The sequence below is a fragment of the Heterocephalus glaber genome, unplaced genomic scaffold, assembly GCF_053883595.1.
Source record: "Heterocephalus glaber isolate CG9 unplaced genomic scaffold, H.glaber_assembly_v1.0 deba00001481, whole genome shotgun sequence".
Lineage (NCBI taxonomy): Eukaryota > Metazoa > Chordata > Mammalia > Rodentia > Bathyergidae > Heterocephalus > Heterocephalus glaber.
In genome coordinates this window covers 30,403,277-30,420,553 of record NW_028258317.1, presented here as the reverse complement: position 1 = coordinate 30,420,553, position 17,277 = coordinate 30,403,277, and the positions used below count along the sequence as shown (strand labels likewise).

The 17,277-nt window shown below is 38.4% G+C and overlaps 2 protein-coding genes across 3 annotated transcripts in view; one reads left to right on the top strand and one right to left on the bottom strand.

The window, feature by feature from the left end:
• Positions 1–17,277, top strand: part of LOC147825878 (uncharacterized) — a 180,356-nt gene that overhangs the window by 2,966 nt on the left and 160,113 nt on the right. For both annotated transcript variants that reach the window (XR_015440051.1, XM_087183844.1), the window contains exon 2: positions 150–204. Coding sequence is in view for 1 of the 2 variants with exons in the window: in XM_087183844.1 (XP_087039970.1) it covers positions 150–204 (55 nt within the window). In the remaining variant the exon portion in view is untranslated. The remainder of the gene's footprint in view (positions 1–149; positions 205–17,277) is intronic.
• Cdkn2b (cyclin dependent kinase inhibitor 2B) lies at positions 8,611–12,674 on the bottom strand. The gene is made up of 2 exons (XM_004838351.4): positions 12,173–12,674; positions 8,611–9,680 (listed from the first exon to the last, which is right to left on the bottom strand). The coding sequence occupies exons 1-2, from the start codon at positions 12,326–12,328 to the stop codon at positions 9,420–9,422; spliced, it is 417 nt and encodes a 138-aa protein (XP_004838408.1). The 5' UTR covers positions 12,329–12,674; the 3' UTR covers positions 8,611–9,419.

Sequence of the window (17,277 nt, the reverse complement as noted above, 5' to 3'; positions counted from 1 at the left end):
AGATCATCAGAATTCCTAATGACTTATAGCTATGTGCTCTTTAAAAAATTAATGATGAAGAACTGAAAAGTACTATATGCATTTTCACTTTACTTATTTTATTTTCTTAGTGGCTCTTTCAATTTGGGATTATTTCCCATATTTTCCAGGTGAGAAGACTGAGGCCCAGAAAGACTCAAAACTTGGACACTACATGGCCAGCAGGTACTGCCAGGGTTGGAATCATCAGTCAGGTCTTCAGACTACAAGCTTTGTCCTCTTTCTGTTGTCCAAGGCCAATACCAATAGGAAGTGAGTTATCACTTATGAAGTCAAGACTCACTGAATATTGGAGCATTTCTTTGGCCTCTTCCATTGGCCTAAAAAACTAGTTGCCAGCTTTCTGAGTCTTTTAATAAAGGAAAACAATGTTTAGTTTTAGATCAGCAAATTAATCCTATTGGCAGAGGTTAAGGGGGAAACCTTACTGAATATCCCTGTCTTGTCTTCCTCCCACATAACGTCCTAGAATGCTAAATTTATCCCTTAGGTAACTCTTGATTATCAAAATTCTGTCAGGGCCAGGGATTTAGCTCAGTGGTTCTGGTGCCTGCCTTGCAAGCGCAAGGTCCTGAGTTCGATTCCTGGTACCAAAAAAACCAACCCCCCCCCCAAAAATTCTATGAGAAGCGTTCATAAAAGTGCACATTTTCAAAACCCAAAGGCATATGACAAAAGATATTATAAACAAGACTTAAAAACAATTATTTGAATGACAAAAGATTGATTTCTAGAATATATAAATAAACACATAAGCCAGTAAAAAAAAAAACCCAGCAGAGAAATGGGCAAAGAATAAAATGGGCAGTTTATGGTATATACAAATAGTCAAAAAATAAATGAAAAGATATTGAATATTATTCATTAGTAAAGAAATGCAAGCAGAAACAATGTTATGTAATACTACAAGTATGGCAGAAAGAGTGGCAAAGCTGTCAGGAGATAGTCATTCCTACACACTTATAATTCATGTAATTACTTTGAAAGGTAACTACAATACTTATCAAAATTGTACATATATGTCATGTATGTGTTCTCATACTCAGGTGTTTAACTCTTATTCATATAAGTTTGCAAAGATACCAAGTAATGTATGGAAAAATATGCACACACAAATAATACACACTATATATATATACACACACACACTGTATTTGTAGAATTTATATGCATGGAAAGAAATGTATTGTATATGTATGTATATACAAATATATACATATACCATTGACTCAGCAATTCCATTAACAATTCAAGTATATATGAAAAATATGTATTATATATGTGTACACAGACATCTGTGCTTTAGAAAGCGGTATATACGCAGATTCTAATGCAGATTGTAAACATTCATATGTATATATAGTTGTCTCCATTAGATGCAACAATTTTACTTTTATTGCTACAAGAGCTCATATAAGTATGTAGAAAAATATGTTGGGTGTGGTGGCACATGCCTGTAATCCCAGCACTCTGAGAGGCTGAGGCAGAGGCAAGTTGGTGACTTAGCCAAAATCAGTCTCAAAATTAAAAATTAAAAAGGATGAGCTCAGTGCAAAGTCCCTGCGTTCAATCTCCAGTACTGAAAAAAAAAAGATTCCTTATGATGGTATATTGTATCACAAAATGCAAGAAAGTAAAAAGGAATATTGGACATACTTGTAATAGTTTTTTAAAAAATTAAGACTCATTCATAAAATATGAAACTATGCAGTTGTGAAAAATATGCATATATACGGGCTGTCGATGCAAGTTGTCAAAGATCTCTTTTGAATCAAAGCAAGTGATAGAGTAGTGTATGATTTCACTTGTATTTTCCAGATATGTGTGTTGGGGAGGGATATTTATGATTATGTATATCCACATTTTTGGAAGGATAGTTCCAGTTTTTAAAATGGTGGTTACCCTTGGATAGTAAGGATGGGGGTGGGGAAGTTTGAGGAGATTTTCACTTCATATTTTTTGCTTTCTGGACTATTTGAGAGTTCACTATGAATAAAAATAAAGTAACAACCATAGAAATTTGGGGGCTCAAACCTAGAAATTCTAATTCTGTAGACCTGGAGCTGGTCAGCAAATCATGCAGTGAGTGTTGAGAACCAATTCCCTTAGATGGATATGCTTTTAAACTTGTTGCCCTCAAGTGACTACTGGGGTCAGCACTCTTTTTGTATAATAAATACTTGGGGGTAAATGTAAAATGAAGTGTCATTTAATTTTTCCCTAGGAAGGAAATGACATTAAAATTTTCAATCAATGGTAAGATTTAAACAGATCAGAAGCCACTGAAATCCTGGAGTAGGGTTATTGCAATAACTCTAATAGCAAAGGCAGTCCAGAGACTAGAGCATAATAGAGGACAATCAAATGATTTTAAGGCAAGGTTATAGGTTATAATTCCAAGGTGGCCTGTTGACAGAGGGTACATTGGATGATGAGGGGCACATCTGTGTCCTGGAAGAGTGGTAGAGCTTAGGCCTTTATAACATAGATGTAATGAGGAGCCAGTTCACATAAATATCTTTCAAGTCACTCTTTAAAAGAATAAATACTCCATATGTTGGCAATAATTAGCTGACATGTCCGTGGGTTTGTGAACAGAACAAATCACTTACTTATGTTCATTTATTATCGCCTATAAACATATCATAAAATATGCAGTAACATACAGTAAAATTATTTGCAGTTTAATTAGATAAAGAAACAAAATGTAATTATTTATATTAAGACAGAACCTGGATAATCTTTATATATTTGTTTTGGGACTACACTGAAAGTTACCTGAACACCAGGTTCACATTTCTGGTCCTTATTCCTGCTCTATTAACCATAGCTCAGTACTGTGTACTAAGTGCAGAAGAAAGTGAGTTTCTCAGAAAGATCTTGTTGTCACTCAAGGCAAGGTGAACAGATAGAAGGTAGAGGGGGGTTTGTTTAGAAGGGAGACCCAGAGTTCACAAAAGACAGAGTTCAGAGGAAGTAGCTCTAATCATGCAATAATAGTATTATGTGAGAGGATAAACAGAAGATTAATGCACTTGAGAATAAATCCAAATATAAAAGGGAAATGAAACAGTTTAATTACTATAACTGGTCTTAAAATTTTGCCTTGAACTCTATTGGAAGATATTTTCTGTGCCCAGACTGACTGTGTATCTCCCAGAACACTAATAAATAGGGGCTTCTGAGTGGGAAGGGATCCTTGGTAAAGTTCTAGCATAATGTAAATACCCAGATGTGAGCTAGTTAGCATTGTATATAATTTATTGTATATATTTACTGAAGGTCAGTTGCCTACCTTAAGATAAATTAGTGGTCCTGACACTGTATTGTATTTATTGTAGTATGGAAATGAAATATCATAAGAGCATTCTGAAGTACACACTGTACCAAATATGTTAGGGGTTTTATGAGTCATATACTCTTTCTGTTTCATTTCTTTGTTCTAAAATTGCTGAAAATTTTTTTTTCAGTGCTGGCGATGGAGCCTAGTGCCTTGCTATACCACTGAGTTACATCCTCAGCTCTGAAATTACTAATTTTAACTACTAGAGCATGGAAAATTTAAAATAGATTTTTCATTCACAGTCAATAACCCTTTCCCTCAATCCAGCCATCTAGGTGAAAAAGGAAAGGTAAAAATGAAGTCAAATGTATTAATTCTTGAATTTTAAAATTTAACTTCCAGATATTCTTATAATACAGGTCTGTCAGGTAATAGGATTTCTTAAAAAAAAGTCTTGGTAATATTTTAGACTTAGATACAGAAATTAACAGTTTAATTTTCTGCAATTCCAGAATGGAGGCAGAACTAGGACTCATGACTATAGTAACTACTTTTGTTTGTATATATCCTTCAAGGTGAAATTCATAACTAATTTAATAGGATATGTCTCCTATTGCTTCTGATAAAACATTAGCATCAACTAAACCTATATGCCAAGTGGCTTTAAACTGAACTAACTTTTATGTAGTATTAATAAATTGCTGTACTGCTTTAGGTGGTAATTGATGTCCAATATTGTTTTGACTTTGCGTTATGGAAAAAAGAGAATCTAATAAAGTGAAGCAAACAACAACCCCCCCCCTTTTTAATATAGTACTGTAAAATTCACAATCACATTTTCTTGTTTAATTGCCCTTCAATATCAAGTTGTCATTAGGAAAGATACCACAATTTCTTTAAACTAGGAATGGAGTAACATGTTCCATGTATATGTAATTTAAGACAAATTAAGGGATTTTATAAATAAATGGGAGACTTAGATTATGAACTCCTTTTCTCCTCCAGGATATTTCTTAGTAATTGTAAAACAATATCATGTTAATTAATTTTTGCAGTGTTGGGAATTGAACCCAGGGCCAGGCATGTTCTCCACCACTTAAGTACATCCCTAGCCTTTACAGTATAAATTTAAAAAAATTTTAACCTCACCCTCCAAGTGATTGAGTGCTTAAGTAATAAATAGAATTTTATTTTCTTTTGTTGGGGCTTAATTTGAAAATGAAGGTTCCATTATCTTCCAAAATTTTTGAGTTTTAAAAATATTTCTGTGGGGGCTATTCTCCAAAGCCATTTATAACAGATTTAAAACTATTTTTCTATTCATTATATCTTACAGAAAGGGCCAAGGATTTAGCTCAGTGGTGCCGCAACCTGCCTCCCAAGTGCAAGGTCCCAAGTTCGATCCCCAGTACCAAAAAAAAAAAAAAAGAAAGAAAGAAAAGTAGGAAAGTTATCCTAGGAAATAAAAAAGGAGTAATATCATTGTTTATTTATGTTTTTCAAAATTAGTTGTTTTCATATGTATTAATGATTGTGGAGGATAGGTTCGTGCCATGGAAGCAAAACAAAACTATAAGCTGTGTTATGAGAACATTTGAAAATTTTTATTTTAACAGTTTTGAAATGTAAAATATTATATTTGCCATAATGTTCAATAGGAAAAAAAGGAGAAACATTCATCCTGTCCACCTGAGATTTTGTGCTATTATACCATCATTTTCATTTTCCCTACCCTTCAGGCTCTGTAACTACCATTATATGTTTCTATGAATTTAGTTGTTTTGGATTCCACATATAAGTAATAAGTTGTGGCATTTGTCTTTCTGTGACTGACATTTCATTTATCATGTTATTTGAGGTGATGGATATATTAACTAGCTTGATTTAGTTATTCCACGTTTTATTCATAGATCATAACATCATTTGTATCTCATAAGTCTATATTATGTATTGTCAATATACAATAAAAAAGAGATAGGTAGAATACTTACCTGTTCTGAAACCTCAGATCACTTCACAGGCTTGGGAATTAAAATTTTATTCAAGGAACTAAACCCTACAGGTGTCAGTTGACCTAGCTATTCATTTAGGACCGATGAACGGTTCTCTACAGTCCATTTGTAGTTTTTCTAAAATTAGTTGTTAGTACTAACTGCAAACTTAGCAGTTACTGATAATAGTATAGAACCCTTTATTTCCAAAATAGTGTCAATGTATTTGAAAATCTCACACAATGGAAAGAATTCCATAAGATGTTTAGGACTGTAGCTTCAGAAAATGTGCAGTTTATTGTCTGAATTATGCCCTAATTTTATTTCCTAATGTTCTATAAATACAATATACCCATAACACCAACTTTTAAGAAAACTATGAAAGACTGTGTGAGAAATGTTTTGGATTTGTGTAAATAAAATACTTCTTCCTAGCATCCTGAATTCTATTATCTCAAACATCATTTAATCAAAATAAAAATTTATACCACTCTCAGCAAATAACCTTTTAGATTCTTAAAGTAACTTTTTATTATTTTAAAAAATACTTTTAATGTGTCAAAAACTGTATCTCAAATGGGCAGATTAATTTTTGAGTAGAAAGCAAATAATTTATTCTCTGGGCTTGATTTTCTGTGAGTAAACATTGATGTTTACATTAATATTTTACTTTACTTTTTTTTTTGAAACATAATGGTAATATGAAATGTTTTTTGTACAGTTATCTGTGTTTTCACTGAGTCAACTGTGTCCTAGATATTGTGATGCACAGGAGCTACAAAAATGAATACAAGCTGGGTATGGTGGCACATGCCTGTAATCCTGGCACTCTGGCAGTCTAAAACAGGAGGATCACAAGTTCAAGCTCAGCTTGGGCAACTTAGTCACTTGGCTAGATGCTGTCTTAAAAAACAAAACAACAAAACAAACAACAAGAACAAACCAAAAAAACCCCACTGGGAATGTAGCTCAGTGAGACTGCCCTGGGTTCAGTCCCCAGTACCCAGGGGTTGGGATTGGGGGGTAACCAAGTAAGCGCCACTTCATGCCTTTAGTGAGTTTATTGTATCACAGGAAAGAGAAAGAAAAAAAAATTCTGTGCTAGAGAAACATGTAGGGCATCACAGAAGAGGGGCACTAGGTTCAACCTCAGGATGAAATAAGGATTATTCAGGTCAATTACTTAGTCACCTATCATTCAGCAGTTAACTTGTTCTTTAAGCAGAATCTAACAGGATACATACTAAAAAGATGACTAGATTGATAATGTAAGAGATGGAGAGAAAACTGTGTGTAATGGCATGAGGGGAGAGAATACAGCCTGTTTAGGAGACTCCAAGAAGATTAGCATGGCTGAATGATAAACTGGTACATGAAAAAGGTCATTACTCCGGTTTAAATATGTACCCCTCAAAGCATGTGTTAGAAACTGAATACCCAAAGCAAAAGTTTTGGGAGGTGGAGCCTAATGGGAGGTGTTTAGATCTTGAGGGCTTCAAGAGTGGATTTAGATTTCTTTTTTTTTGGTACCGGGGGATCTAACTCCGGTTCTTGCACTTGCCAGGGAGGTGGCAGAACCACTGAGCTAAAACCCCAGTCCTGGATTTAGATTCTTAAAGTGTTTGAGGCTTGGAGCTTGATTTTCTCAGTCTCTCTTTGTCTCAGCGCCCCCCTCCCCCATTCTTCTGTTGTGTTCCGAAGCAGCAAGAAGGCTCTCACTAGATGTGGCCCCAGGCCCCTGGATAGCCTTGCCATAACAGACCTCCAGTTCCATGAGCCAAATCAAGCTCCACTGATTATAAATGAAAGAAAAAGCTTTGGAACCAGATGGACTTACTTTGCACATCATAGAATGAGTACCTTCTCTCCTTTAGCATGTTATTCAAGAAAACAACACCTCTTTTGGTCTGGAGATGTAGTTCAGTGGCAGAGGGCTTGCCTAGTGTGCCCACGGCCCTGGGTTCAATCCCCATCACCACAAATAACAAAACAAAAATAAACTAAAATCCCATCCTATTTCTCAGATTTAAGTGTTAAAGTACTTTAAAGTGTGCTTGAACAAATTATGTGTCAATAAACAGATATTTCTTCCCAATAAGATATAGTCAGGTTCCAACTAACCTTCCCCAGAACTGTCATACATTAATTTGAGGAATAAGGTATTGATAGAGAAAATTTGTATAATTAACTTAAAGGTACCTCTTATAAATCTTTCCTCTTAATTTTTTTCTACTCTATCTTTTCTCTTTTATTTATTTATTTATTTATTTATTTATTTATTTATTTATTTATCGGTATCAGGGATCAAACTCGGGTCCTTGCACTTGCGGGGCAGGCAGCGGAACCACTGAGCTAAATCCCCGGCTCTGTTCTATCTTTTCTCTTTTAAATGTACAGTCAGTAGACTGGATACTTAGAAGCATAGTGAATATATAAATTTTATGTTTAACTTCCTATTATATATATGCAGGTTTTACAAATTGTTGGGATCATTTATCAACAATTATTATGAGAGATGAAAGAAGTGAATCCTTTTGATCTTTCAGTGTTTGTCAGGAATTAGTGGTAAGTTGATGGAAATACATTTTTAAATGAAAGTATCCACATCTTGGATTTCAAGTTATATGGTTTATTCTTTATTAAAACAGTAATTAAGTATCATTTGTTCCAATGCTATAGTGAATTAAGCAACACTGGATATAAAACCCAAAAGCAGTGGACCATTAGTTTGGTCAGCAGATAATAAGACATTCCATCATTTTCAACAGTTTTATGCTTCATCTACTTTTTCAGCAGCCTTTTGGGAACTATCCCAAGGTAATTTACTGGGCAAAGGCATCTATTTTCTAAAACATATTTGGAATATTTCCTGGAGACACTCTATCAATGAAACAATCAGATAAATTTAACAAAGAAATAAATAAACATTGTTTAAGGTAAAAGCAATCTAGGCCTGAGTACTAGGAGCTTGCCACAGGGCCATAGCTTCATTAAGAAGCATAATTTTGCTTCACTTTTTTTTTTTTTGTTTTTTTTGGCACCAGGGATCAAACTCAGGTCCTTGCACTTGCTAGGCAGGTGGCAAAACCACTGAGCTAAATCCTGGCCCTTGCCTCACTCTTTACTGAGGGCCATGAATTATTTTGTCACAATCTTCCCACTAATGCATTGTTACTAAAAACAACTCAAAAGTACAAAGAATCATGAAATCTTTTCAAGTGGCAATTCACAAGGAGGATTTCTGGGTCCTATCTTAAATAGAGAAAGCACATTATTAAAGTTAACTGCTACAATTGCTCTGATTATAATACAACACTTTATTCTTGCACTGTTTGATTTTGACTACATCCAGAAAACAGTCAACTGTGCCTTAATGGAATGAGAAAAAGCAGCTGTTGGCGAGCTGCTTTACTTCAAGAAGACATCCGGATTGTTACAGTATAGGGGCAGATCTGTTGTAGCTCCCACAAGCGCTTTCCGGCTTTGTTACCTGGTGGAACTGGGTGAGTCTCCAGTGCTTCCAGACAGTACCCTTTCGAATGACTTTGTGCTGTGCAGTGGAAAGCCTTGGGCCCCGCTGAAGCCCATCTAATCTCTCCCAGCTACTCATCAGTCCTTAGGTTTCCTTCCAGCTTCCAGGGATTACAGTCTACTTCCCGGGACCGGGAGCTCCTCAGCGATCAGTTTATCAGCGGGGCAAACAGACTGAGTACCCCCACTCGAATGCTAAGCACTGCCACTTCCAACTCCAGACTCAGGATTACCTTAGGAAGATTCCTAGGCAGCCAGGGTGATCCACTTTCCATCAGAAAATCCTAAATTGTAGTTAACATCTGAAACTTCACACATGCCTAAAACTTGTTGGCGATAGATTTGTCCCACTTCTCAGCATTTGGCTTCACGATGAGAGTTGAGGGCAGGCTACAGATTCACAAAAAGGTATATGAACTTATTCTCCGTTGGCCCCTTCTTGCTCCCAGCAGTCCAGCCGAGATGGGAAGGCTTGCAGGCTCTACGCTGCTCCACGTTTACAGGTGGCAGGAACCAGGTTGGGGTGGGGTACTGGGGAGAAAAAAGTCATTGTAGGTGCCTCAGGGAGCCTGTCATCAGTCCCCAGAGGCTGCACGCAGGTACCCAGCGATGTCTCGGTGGCCCTGCTCCTCAGCTAGGTCCACGGGCAAGCGGCCCCAAGCGTCGCGCACGTCCAGCCGCGCCCCAGCCCGGTGCAGCGCCACTAGTGTGTCTATAAAACCTTCCCGCGCCGCGTCGTGTACCGGTCGGGTGAGTGTGGCGGGGTCTGCGCAGTTGGGCTCTGCGCCGTGGAGCAGCAGAAGCTCAGCCATGTGGGCACTGCCCATCATCATGACCTGCGGGAGGGAGCAGAACGGTCAGCTCCATAGTGTGGGACAGTGAGAAGCGGCGCGCCTTGGAGGGAGGGAAGGAGGTGGGGGCAGAGCCATTTCAAAGAAATGCGTCTGTACGGTGAGGTATCCGACCAAGGAAGAGGCTACAAGCCTTTGAGTCTGGGAATCTCCTTTCTCTTCATTTGCTGATACAACTGCCTTTCCCCTAGTTATACACTTTTTATTTATTTATTTATTTATTTATTTATTTAGGTACCAGGGATTGAACTCGGCCGGGCCTTGTGCTTGCGAGGCAGGCGCCAGAACCACTGAGCTAAAATCCCGGCCCTAGTTATACTCTTTGAATTAAATTCTACTTTATTCTCCAAACGTGCAGAAACAAAAAAGAACTGACAGTAAAGTGATTGTCATTGTGGTAAAAATTCTTGATTTTCATTGGAACATGGGAACTCATTTTGTTAAATGATTTATGGGCAGAGTTAAGTTTAAATGGCATTTATATTTTGGGTTTTTTTGTGTGAGGTACAGTCTTGCTATGTTCCAGGCTAGCAGTGAATTCCAGGCAATTCTCCTGCTTCAGCCTCCCAGAGGTCTGTAATGACAGGCTTTGTGTCACCTAGCCTGGCTTTAAGTAGTTTTAAAAATCTTAAATTGCATTGGTTGCTGCTTTTCCTGCTCCCCATTAATGTAGGTGTAAAATATTTATTAGGTAATCAACTGGCATTTTTTCAGATGTTTGATTAATGTCAAGGAGGAAAATAACACCCAAGTTTTTTTAAAAAAAGTTTTAACTTTGTTTAGTTCTCATAGCAGTCCTGTGGAAGGTTTGCTTTATGTATTGCCAAAGGCGTTTGTGCTCATAAACAGATTATAGTCTAATAATTTGAGCCAAAGTTGGAGATTAGAGGAGAAAAAAGTAAATTGTCATGTCCAACATTGTACAGGACTTAATAATTACCATGATTTTATGTTAAGCAGCAAATATATTTCTCCATAAGAAGAGCTTGGAGGTTAGTAGGTCAGAGGGATGTATAATTTATAAAAAATAATGTTTATAGCATCATTTGTGTACATGTACATACTGCAATCATTTGCTTTTATGTTTTTAAGTTAATAATAAAAACAATTTTTGATAACTAAATGTCCAGATCAGTCATTTGTTTGTAGGTTTACATCCTTTCAAATGTACCATATAGTTGAAAGGCAGTAAACTTCTAGTGCTTTTTTTGGTCTCATGAACATAAAAAAAAATTCATTTCCTCCCTTAAAGACTATGAGAACTCTAAGTTGTCATTTCTAGTAGTAATATAAAGGCTATCTTACACATAAGGGAAAGGGGGAAAAAGTGTTTCTTAGTATCTCAGAATATGTGAACTAAAATTGTAAATAAGAATACTTGTTTTTATAATAACATTTTAAGTCTTTAAGAACCACTTTACAATATTTTTCTTGCTTTAAAATATCCCTTATTTGTTATACCGGTTTTCTAAGGGCTTTAAAGGAATGGACACTTCCCTTAAAATGAACCTCATCACCAAGACCCCTTAATATTCACTTAGTTCTGGAGAGTGATGATGGCTGAGTACTGATATGGCCATAAACAGTCAAAAGTAATGTACAAAATCATTATCTCATGTTTTAAAGGAATTAAAAATATTACAGCAAAATTATTAGTAGAAAATCTGAATATGTATATTAACAATGGAGAGACTGTTTATGAAAACCCTTTGCCAAACGGATCTAACAGGTGCTGTAGGAATGTTTTTGTATTTCAAGTACTGAGTGCGGTAAACAATAAAAAACTATAGAAGCATAATTTTTTCCCTCGTCTGTATCACTTAAGACATTGCTAACATAAAATACAAGGAATTAAGTACTGTGCTTGGGGAATCCTGTTTAATTCCTCTGAATTCAACTAGCCTCTATGAGGAAAAAATAAAACATTTCATACAGCTGCTTAAAATTAAGTTCACGGTGAGTTTTTTCATGTGATATGATTTTGGAAAATTCCTTAAATCCAATCCAGATTGTGCAACTTGTAAATTTATTTATCTTTATCGCGGAAAATAGCCGGACAAAACAGTCCTCCTTCCTAACTGATCTTACCTTTTCCCCTCTCTTCCCCATTGAACCTCTTCCTTGCATCTCTGATAAGATGGCAGAACAAATGCTTATTTCTTTTTCCATAAAGAGAAAGCCAGGAGTTAAGGGTATAGGTGAGTGGTGAAGCCCTTGTCTAGTGTGCCCCAGGCCCGAGTTTGATCCCCCAGAACTGCAATAAACGGAAGCAATTTTTTCCCTTTCCCTTTCCAATTCCTTCCTTTGGGATTTCTGCTGGGTAAAAACCTGCCTTATGCCTGAGCTGAGCACTTGCAGCTAGAGAGACAGTAGCCCAGGTCTACTTCGGTGGAGGTTTGGGTGCTAGCCGCGACCCGCGGAGGGCGTGCTGCGCGCTCGCGCGCCCCCTGCCGGCAAGGCCCTGGGGCCCCAGCTACCTGGATCGGGCGCCTCCCGAAGCGATTGACGGCGTTGGGATCTGCTCCGGCGTCCAGGAGATGCCGAACCGTCTCCACTTGCCCTCGCGCCGCGGCGTTGGCCAGGTCCACATCGCAGCCGCCACCACTGAGCATGCTCTTGTCCTCTTCTCGCATTGCGCAGCCTTCGGACCCGGAGCGGCCTGTATAATCCACTGCTGAGGGTGAGTTCAGCGACAGTTTCTGCACCGCCCCGGGGCGCTGCCCTCACAGGAGAGCTCAGTCAGCTTCTGTCCCTGTCGCAGGCTTTCTGCGGTGTGGGGGCCTTGCAGGGGCAGAGTAGTTAGTTCCGGGCTTTTCCTGGCGGCCGAGAACCAGCAGACACTCGCCTGTCCTTCCCAGGAAGAACGCCTTGCGCGCAGCCCAGCTCCGGTGGCCTGGGGAGCCGGCAGGGAATGAGCTGTGTTCCCAGCTGGGCCGGGCGGCCCACCTCGCCCCGCCCCCTTAAGCCCCGCCCCCGGTCGGGGCCGAGCGGCTCCTCCCACTGGGCTTGCCGGGAGGCCTGGCCCGCAGCCGGTGACGTCACAGTGAAGCGGGGGGGGGGGCAGTGTAAGACTCACGTGGGAGGTAGGGGTTGGGGAGCCCGCCCAGAACGTTCTGGGACGCATGCGCCACCAGGGAAGAGAGAGCCGCCGGGAGCGCGGGCGACTGCGGGCTGAACGTCCAGTGAGTGAAGCAAGGCTGTGTTTGAAAATGCTCATTTCCTGCGCTCAGCTGCTAATCCCCAGCAGGCGGAGCAGAGGACTGCTATTCTTTTAGCGCGAGGCCAGTTTTATTCTGGAGAAGTTAGTCGTTTCCCCTGTAATCCAGAGGCAGAGAGGAAACCTTTGAAAATAACTCCGGCTTTAGAAAAATATCTGAAAGCGGTAGTTCCGCACCTGTCACGCAGAGTAAGCTCATCCTGAGGCACTACTGGAACTTCGCAAGCTTCACATTTTCATCACCTTTAGCAATTTTCCTTTGGGTGTGTCTTCTCATTAGAATTGGCCAATCAGAAAAACAGTGAAAAAATCCCAAGAATCCTGTTTTGCATGTACTTTTAAATTCTTTTTAATGTTGAATTATGGATACATCCCATAAACAAACGAATAAATAAATAGGGTCGCATGAGTCGGGGAACCTGAGGACAGCCTGCCCAACATAATGAGATCCTGACGCAATAAAGAAAAAATACCATAAACAGACAAAAGAACCAAAACAGCAAAGCCAAAAAAGCTAAGATCTCAGTTTCATGGTATTAGTACAGTGAGTCTTTCTTTGCACTTTTACCTATTTAAACTCACATCAGTAAGTACTTGTTTTTTATTTATCATGAGTAATAAAGACATTTTTACAGTATTAATGAAACATAATAAAACACGGATGTGGTACTGGGCCTGACATTAAACAGTCTGAACCTGCCATTAAATCCTCTTCTAAAGAAATAAAGATTAAGTGCTTCTTTCCCTCCTAATCTTCCTCAGTGAGTTTGACTCAACATATTTATTGCTTTAAAGATTTAAAATATTACAACTGATAACTATATTTGAAATCAGAAGAGAACCACAAATAATCTGTTGCCTAAAAACTGCACGAGAGAGCAGACCTCTCCCCACACTGAATAGTTCTTATTTACAAGATCACTTGAGTGCCGAGCTTAACAGGGAGGCCAATCCCTTTTTTATTCAAAACTTAGAGGAAATGATTTTTTCCAGTAGATCTCAGCTCAAATTTCCCCTGCGGAAATAAGGGAAAGCTCACTTGTCATGGGAGTGATGGTTGGTGAGGAAGATCTAGTCCTTGAACCTCAACAGGGCTGAAATCTAACTGGACAAGGAAGGGAAGGAGGCAATATTAACTCCAATTTCTCGATTGTTCCCATCCGTCCTCCATATCTTAGTTTTCAGTCTCTTAATTTCTTTAACTTCTATTTGAACTTCCACATTTGTTTGGAGAAAATGTCCTTTTATTAGTTGATGACCACTTCATTCTTAAGTTTGGGGAGAGGAATAGAAATCTCCTTCTGGGAGAAAAACATAAACAGCTGTTTTTGTCTGACTTGGGAACTAGTCATCAGACACATTGTAGTGGGGATTACAGATGTTCTGTTAGAATGAGCAGAGGGAGAAGAAAGATGGATAGTGGGAAACCAGAGCATTTGAAATAAATATCATTGGTGTTTTGCCGGTAAATGAGAACCTGAGTCATCAGACTGATGTTAATGAATGTGGTGACAAATGGATATTTTCATCAGAAAAGCCTAACGACTTTGAAATTTAGAGCATAGTCAAATGTAACACAGAAGACTGACTTTTAAGAAGTGTTGTTGGGAACTTCTCTCTAATGGATCCAGTAATTAAATTCAGTTCAACAGAACCTAACTTAACATGTCCTATACTCTAGGAGTCCACAATTGAGTAAGATATGGGGCCTAGCTTTTGAGAAAGTCTCCACAGTGACAATCAAAACAAAGAATTTCAGTTTAATACAATAACTTTACTGCCAGATATATCTGTAAGATTGTTTGAGATTTTAAAAAGAGGGGAAATAAAGACTAGATTAAAAAAGTAAAGAGAAGAGGGACTTAGGGTAAAGGTATAGGAAATCTTTTAGAGGAGGGTCAACTGAAGAATCTCTATAAAGATAAAATCAGAAATGATCTGGGCCAGGGATTTAGCTCAGTGGTTTCACTGCCTGCTGCATAAGCGCAAGGACCTGAGTTCAATCCCCGGTACAAAAAAAAAAAAAAAAAAAAAAATATCTGCTTCCTGTGCTCTCACTTTGAACTTTGAGTTTCTCTGAAACTTATAAATAAGGCCAGGAAAAGATAGTGTGAATCAATTTCTGAGCCACCTTCTTAAGTGGTGAGCATGGTCAATGTGTTTGGAAAAATACTGTTCCTGAGCATGGTGGCATGCCTGTAATCCCAGCACTCTGGGAGGCTAAGGCAGGAGGATTTCAAGTTTGAGCCCAGCCTGGGTAACTTAGTGAGACCTTATCTCAAGGTAATAATATAAAAAGGGGCTTCGGATGTAGTTCATTGTGAAGGCCGTGGGTTCAACCCTTGTTATTACAAAAACAAACACGTTGATTAATTCATAAAAAATAAATTGGGGTTGACAAGGAAATGGAAAAGAATTGTTTTTCTTTGAAGGAGACATGGAAGAAATGTAGCAAGACAGGGAGAAAGACAATAAACAGAATGACTGAGAATTTTCCACGAGACAGATACAAGAACTTCCCTAAGCAAGGTGACAGAAAAGAATTTTGTGCAGGAGCAATGTTGCCAGGCGGTCCCGGTTACTAGCACCACGGACAGCGCCTCCCTGTTCCGCTTGGCTGGGTGGTCTTAAACCGCTCCAAACTAAGAATCTAGAAGCTTCAAACTTGATCTTCCAATGCTTTTTTTTTTTCTCCTTTGAAATAAAAAGGAAATTACATGGAAGCTCAGTGGATTTTTTTTTGTTGTTAAATTCTTTTATTGGTACATTTTAGGTATACAACACAATTACATTTTTCATTGGGAATTGTACCTTTACATAATGCATCTTGGTTCTTATTTTTTCCCCATTCCTAGCCCTCCCTTCACGCCCTCCACCCTTCCCTATTTACAAAGACTTTATTTCCATTTTTTCCATTTCTCATCATTTTTCTTTTCCCTTCTTTCCTTTCCCCTGCCCCTCCCACTACCCCTACCCCTTTGGACCTTTTCTTCCTATTTTACATTATCGATTATTCATTCTAATCATTGGTACATTTTAGGTATACAATATAATGACATTCATCATTGGAAATTTGCACCTTTACATAATCTCTCTTGGTTCTTATTTTTCACCCTTGCCCAGCCCTCCCTTCAACCCCTCCATTCCTCCCTATTTACAAAGATTTTGTTCCTATTTTTCCATTTTCTCATATTAATCCCATTCCCTTCTATCCTTTCCCCTAGCCCTCCCACTTCCTTCCCCTTTGCCCCTTTTATTCCTATTTCACATTACCTATTATACATTTAGTCCTTATTTACACTTTCAGTTTCTCACACCAGAGAAAGTATTCGGTATTTATACATGTGTGTCCTATTTATTTCACTTAAGAGTATCACCTCAATGTGCATCCACTTAGCTATAAATGTCTCTAATTTCTCATTTTTTATGGCTGAGTAGTACTCCATTTTATAAAAAAACCACATTTTCTTTATCCAGTCTCCAGTTGATGGGCATTTGGGCTGTTTCCAAGTTTTAGCTATCACAAACTGTGCTGCTATGAACATGAGCACACATATATCACTGTGGTATGATTCTTTTAATTCTTTGGGGAAGATCCCCAGCAGTGGAATAGCTGGGTCAAATGGGACTTCCAGTCCTAGTTCTTTGAGGTATCTCCATACTGATTTCCACAGTGGTTGCACCAGTCTACACTCCCACCAACAGTGGAGGAGTGTTCCTCTTTCCCCACAGCCCCGCCAGCATTTGTTATTGGTTGATTTCATGATAGCAGCCATTCTTTCTGGAGTGAGGTGGAATCTCAGCATTGTTTTCATTTGCATCTCTCGAATGACCAGTGATGTTGAACATTTTTTCATGTATTTCTTTGATATTTCTACTTCTTTGTGTGAGAAATGTCTGTTCATTTCAGATGCCCATGTTTGGATTGGGTCTTTAAATTTGGGAGGTCTGACCTTTTTAAGTTCTTTATAGATTCAAGATAGTAGACCTTTGTCTGAGGAAAAGCAGGTGAAGATTTTTTTCCCACATTGTGGGTTGTCTGTTCACATTGCTGGTGGTTTTTCTTGCTGTGCAGAAGCGTTTTAATAAGAAGAGATCCCACTTGTTGATTGTTTGTGCTAGTTCATGGGCAACTGAGGTTTTGTTCATAAAATCTTTTCCTACACCGACGTCTTCAAGAGTTCTACCTAACCTCTGTTCCAACTGGTTCAGAGTTTCTATTTTAATATTTAGATCTTTAATCCATTTTGATTTTAGTTTAGTGCATGGCAAGAGATATAGGTCTAGTTTTAATCTTTGTCAAGTTGAAACCCAATTTTTCCAGCACCATTTATTAAAGAGGCTATCTTTCCTCCAGTGAGGGTG

Bases quoted from the DNA above. Each gene is read 5' to 3' on its own strand.
- Cdkn2b (XM_004838351.4), bottom strand. From the start codon at position 12,328: ATGCGAGAAGAGGACAAGAGCATGCTCAGTGGTGGCGGCTGCGATGTG. The intron at 9,681-12,172 runs GTAGCTGGGGCC...TCCCTCCCGCAG, and splicing joins TCGGGAGGCGCCCGATCCAG to GTCATGATGATGGGCAGTGC.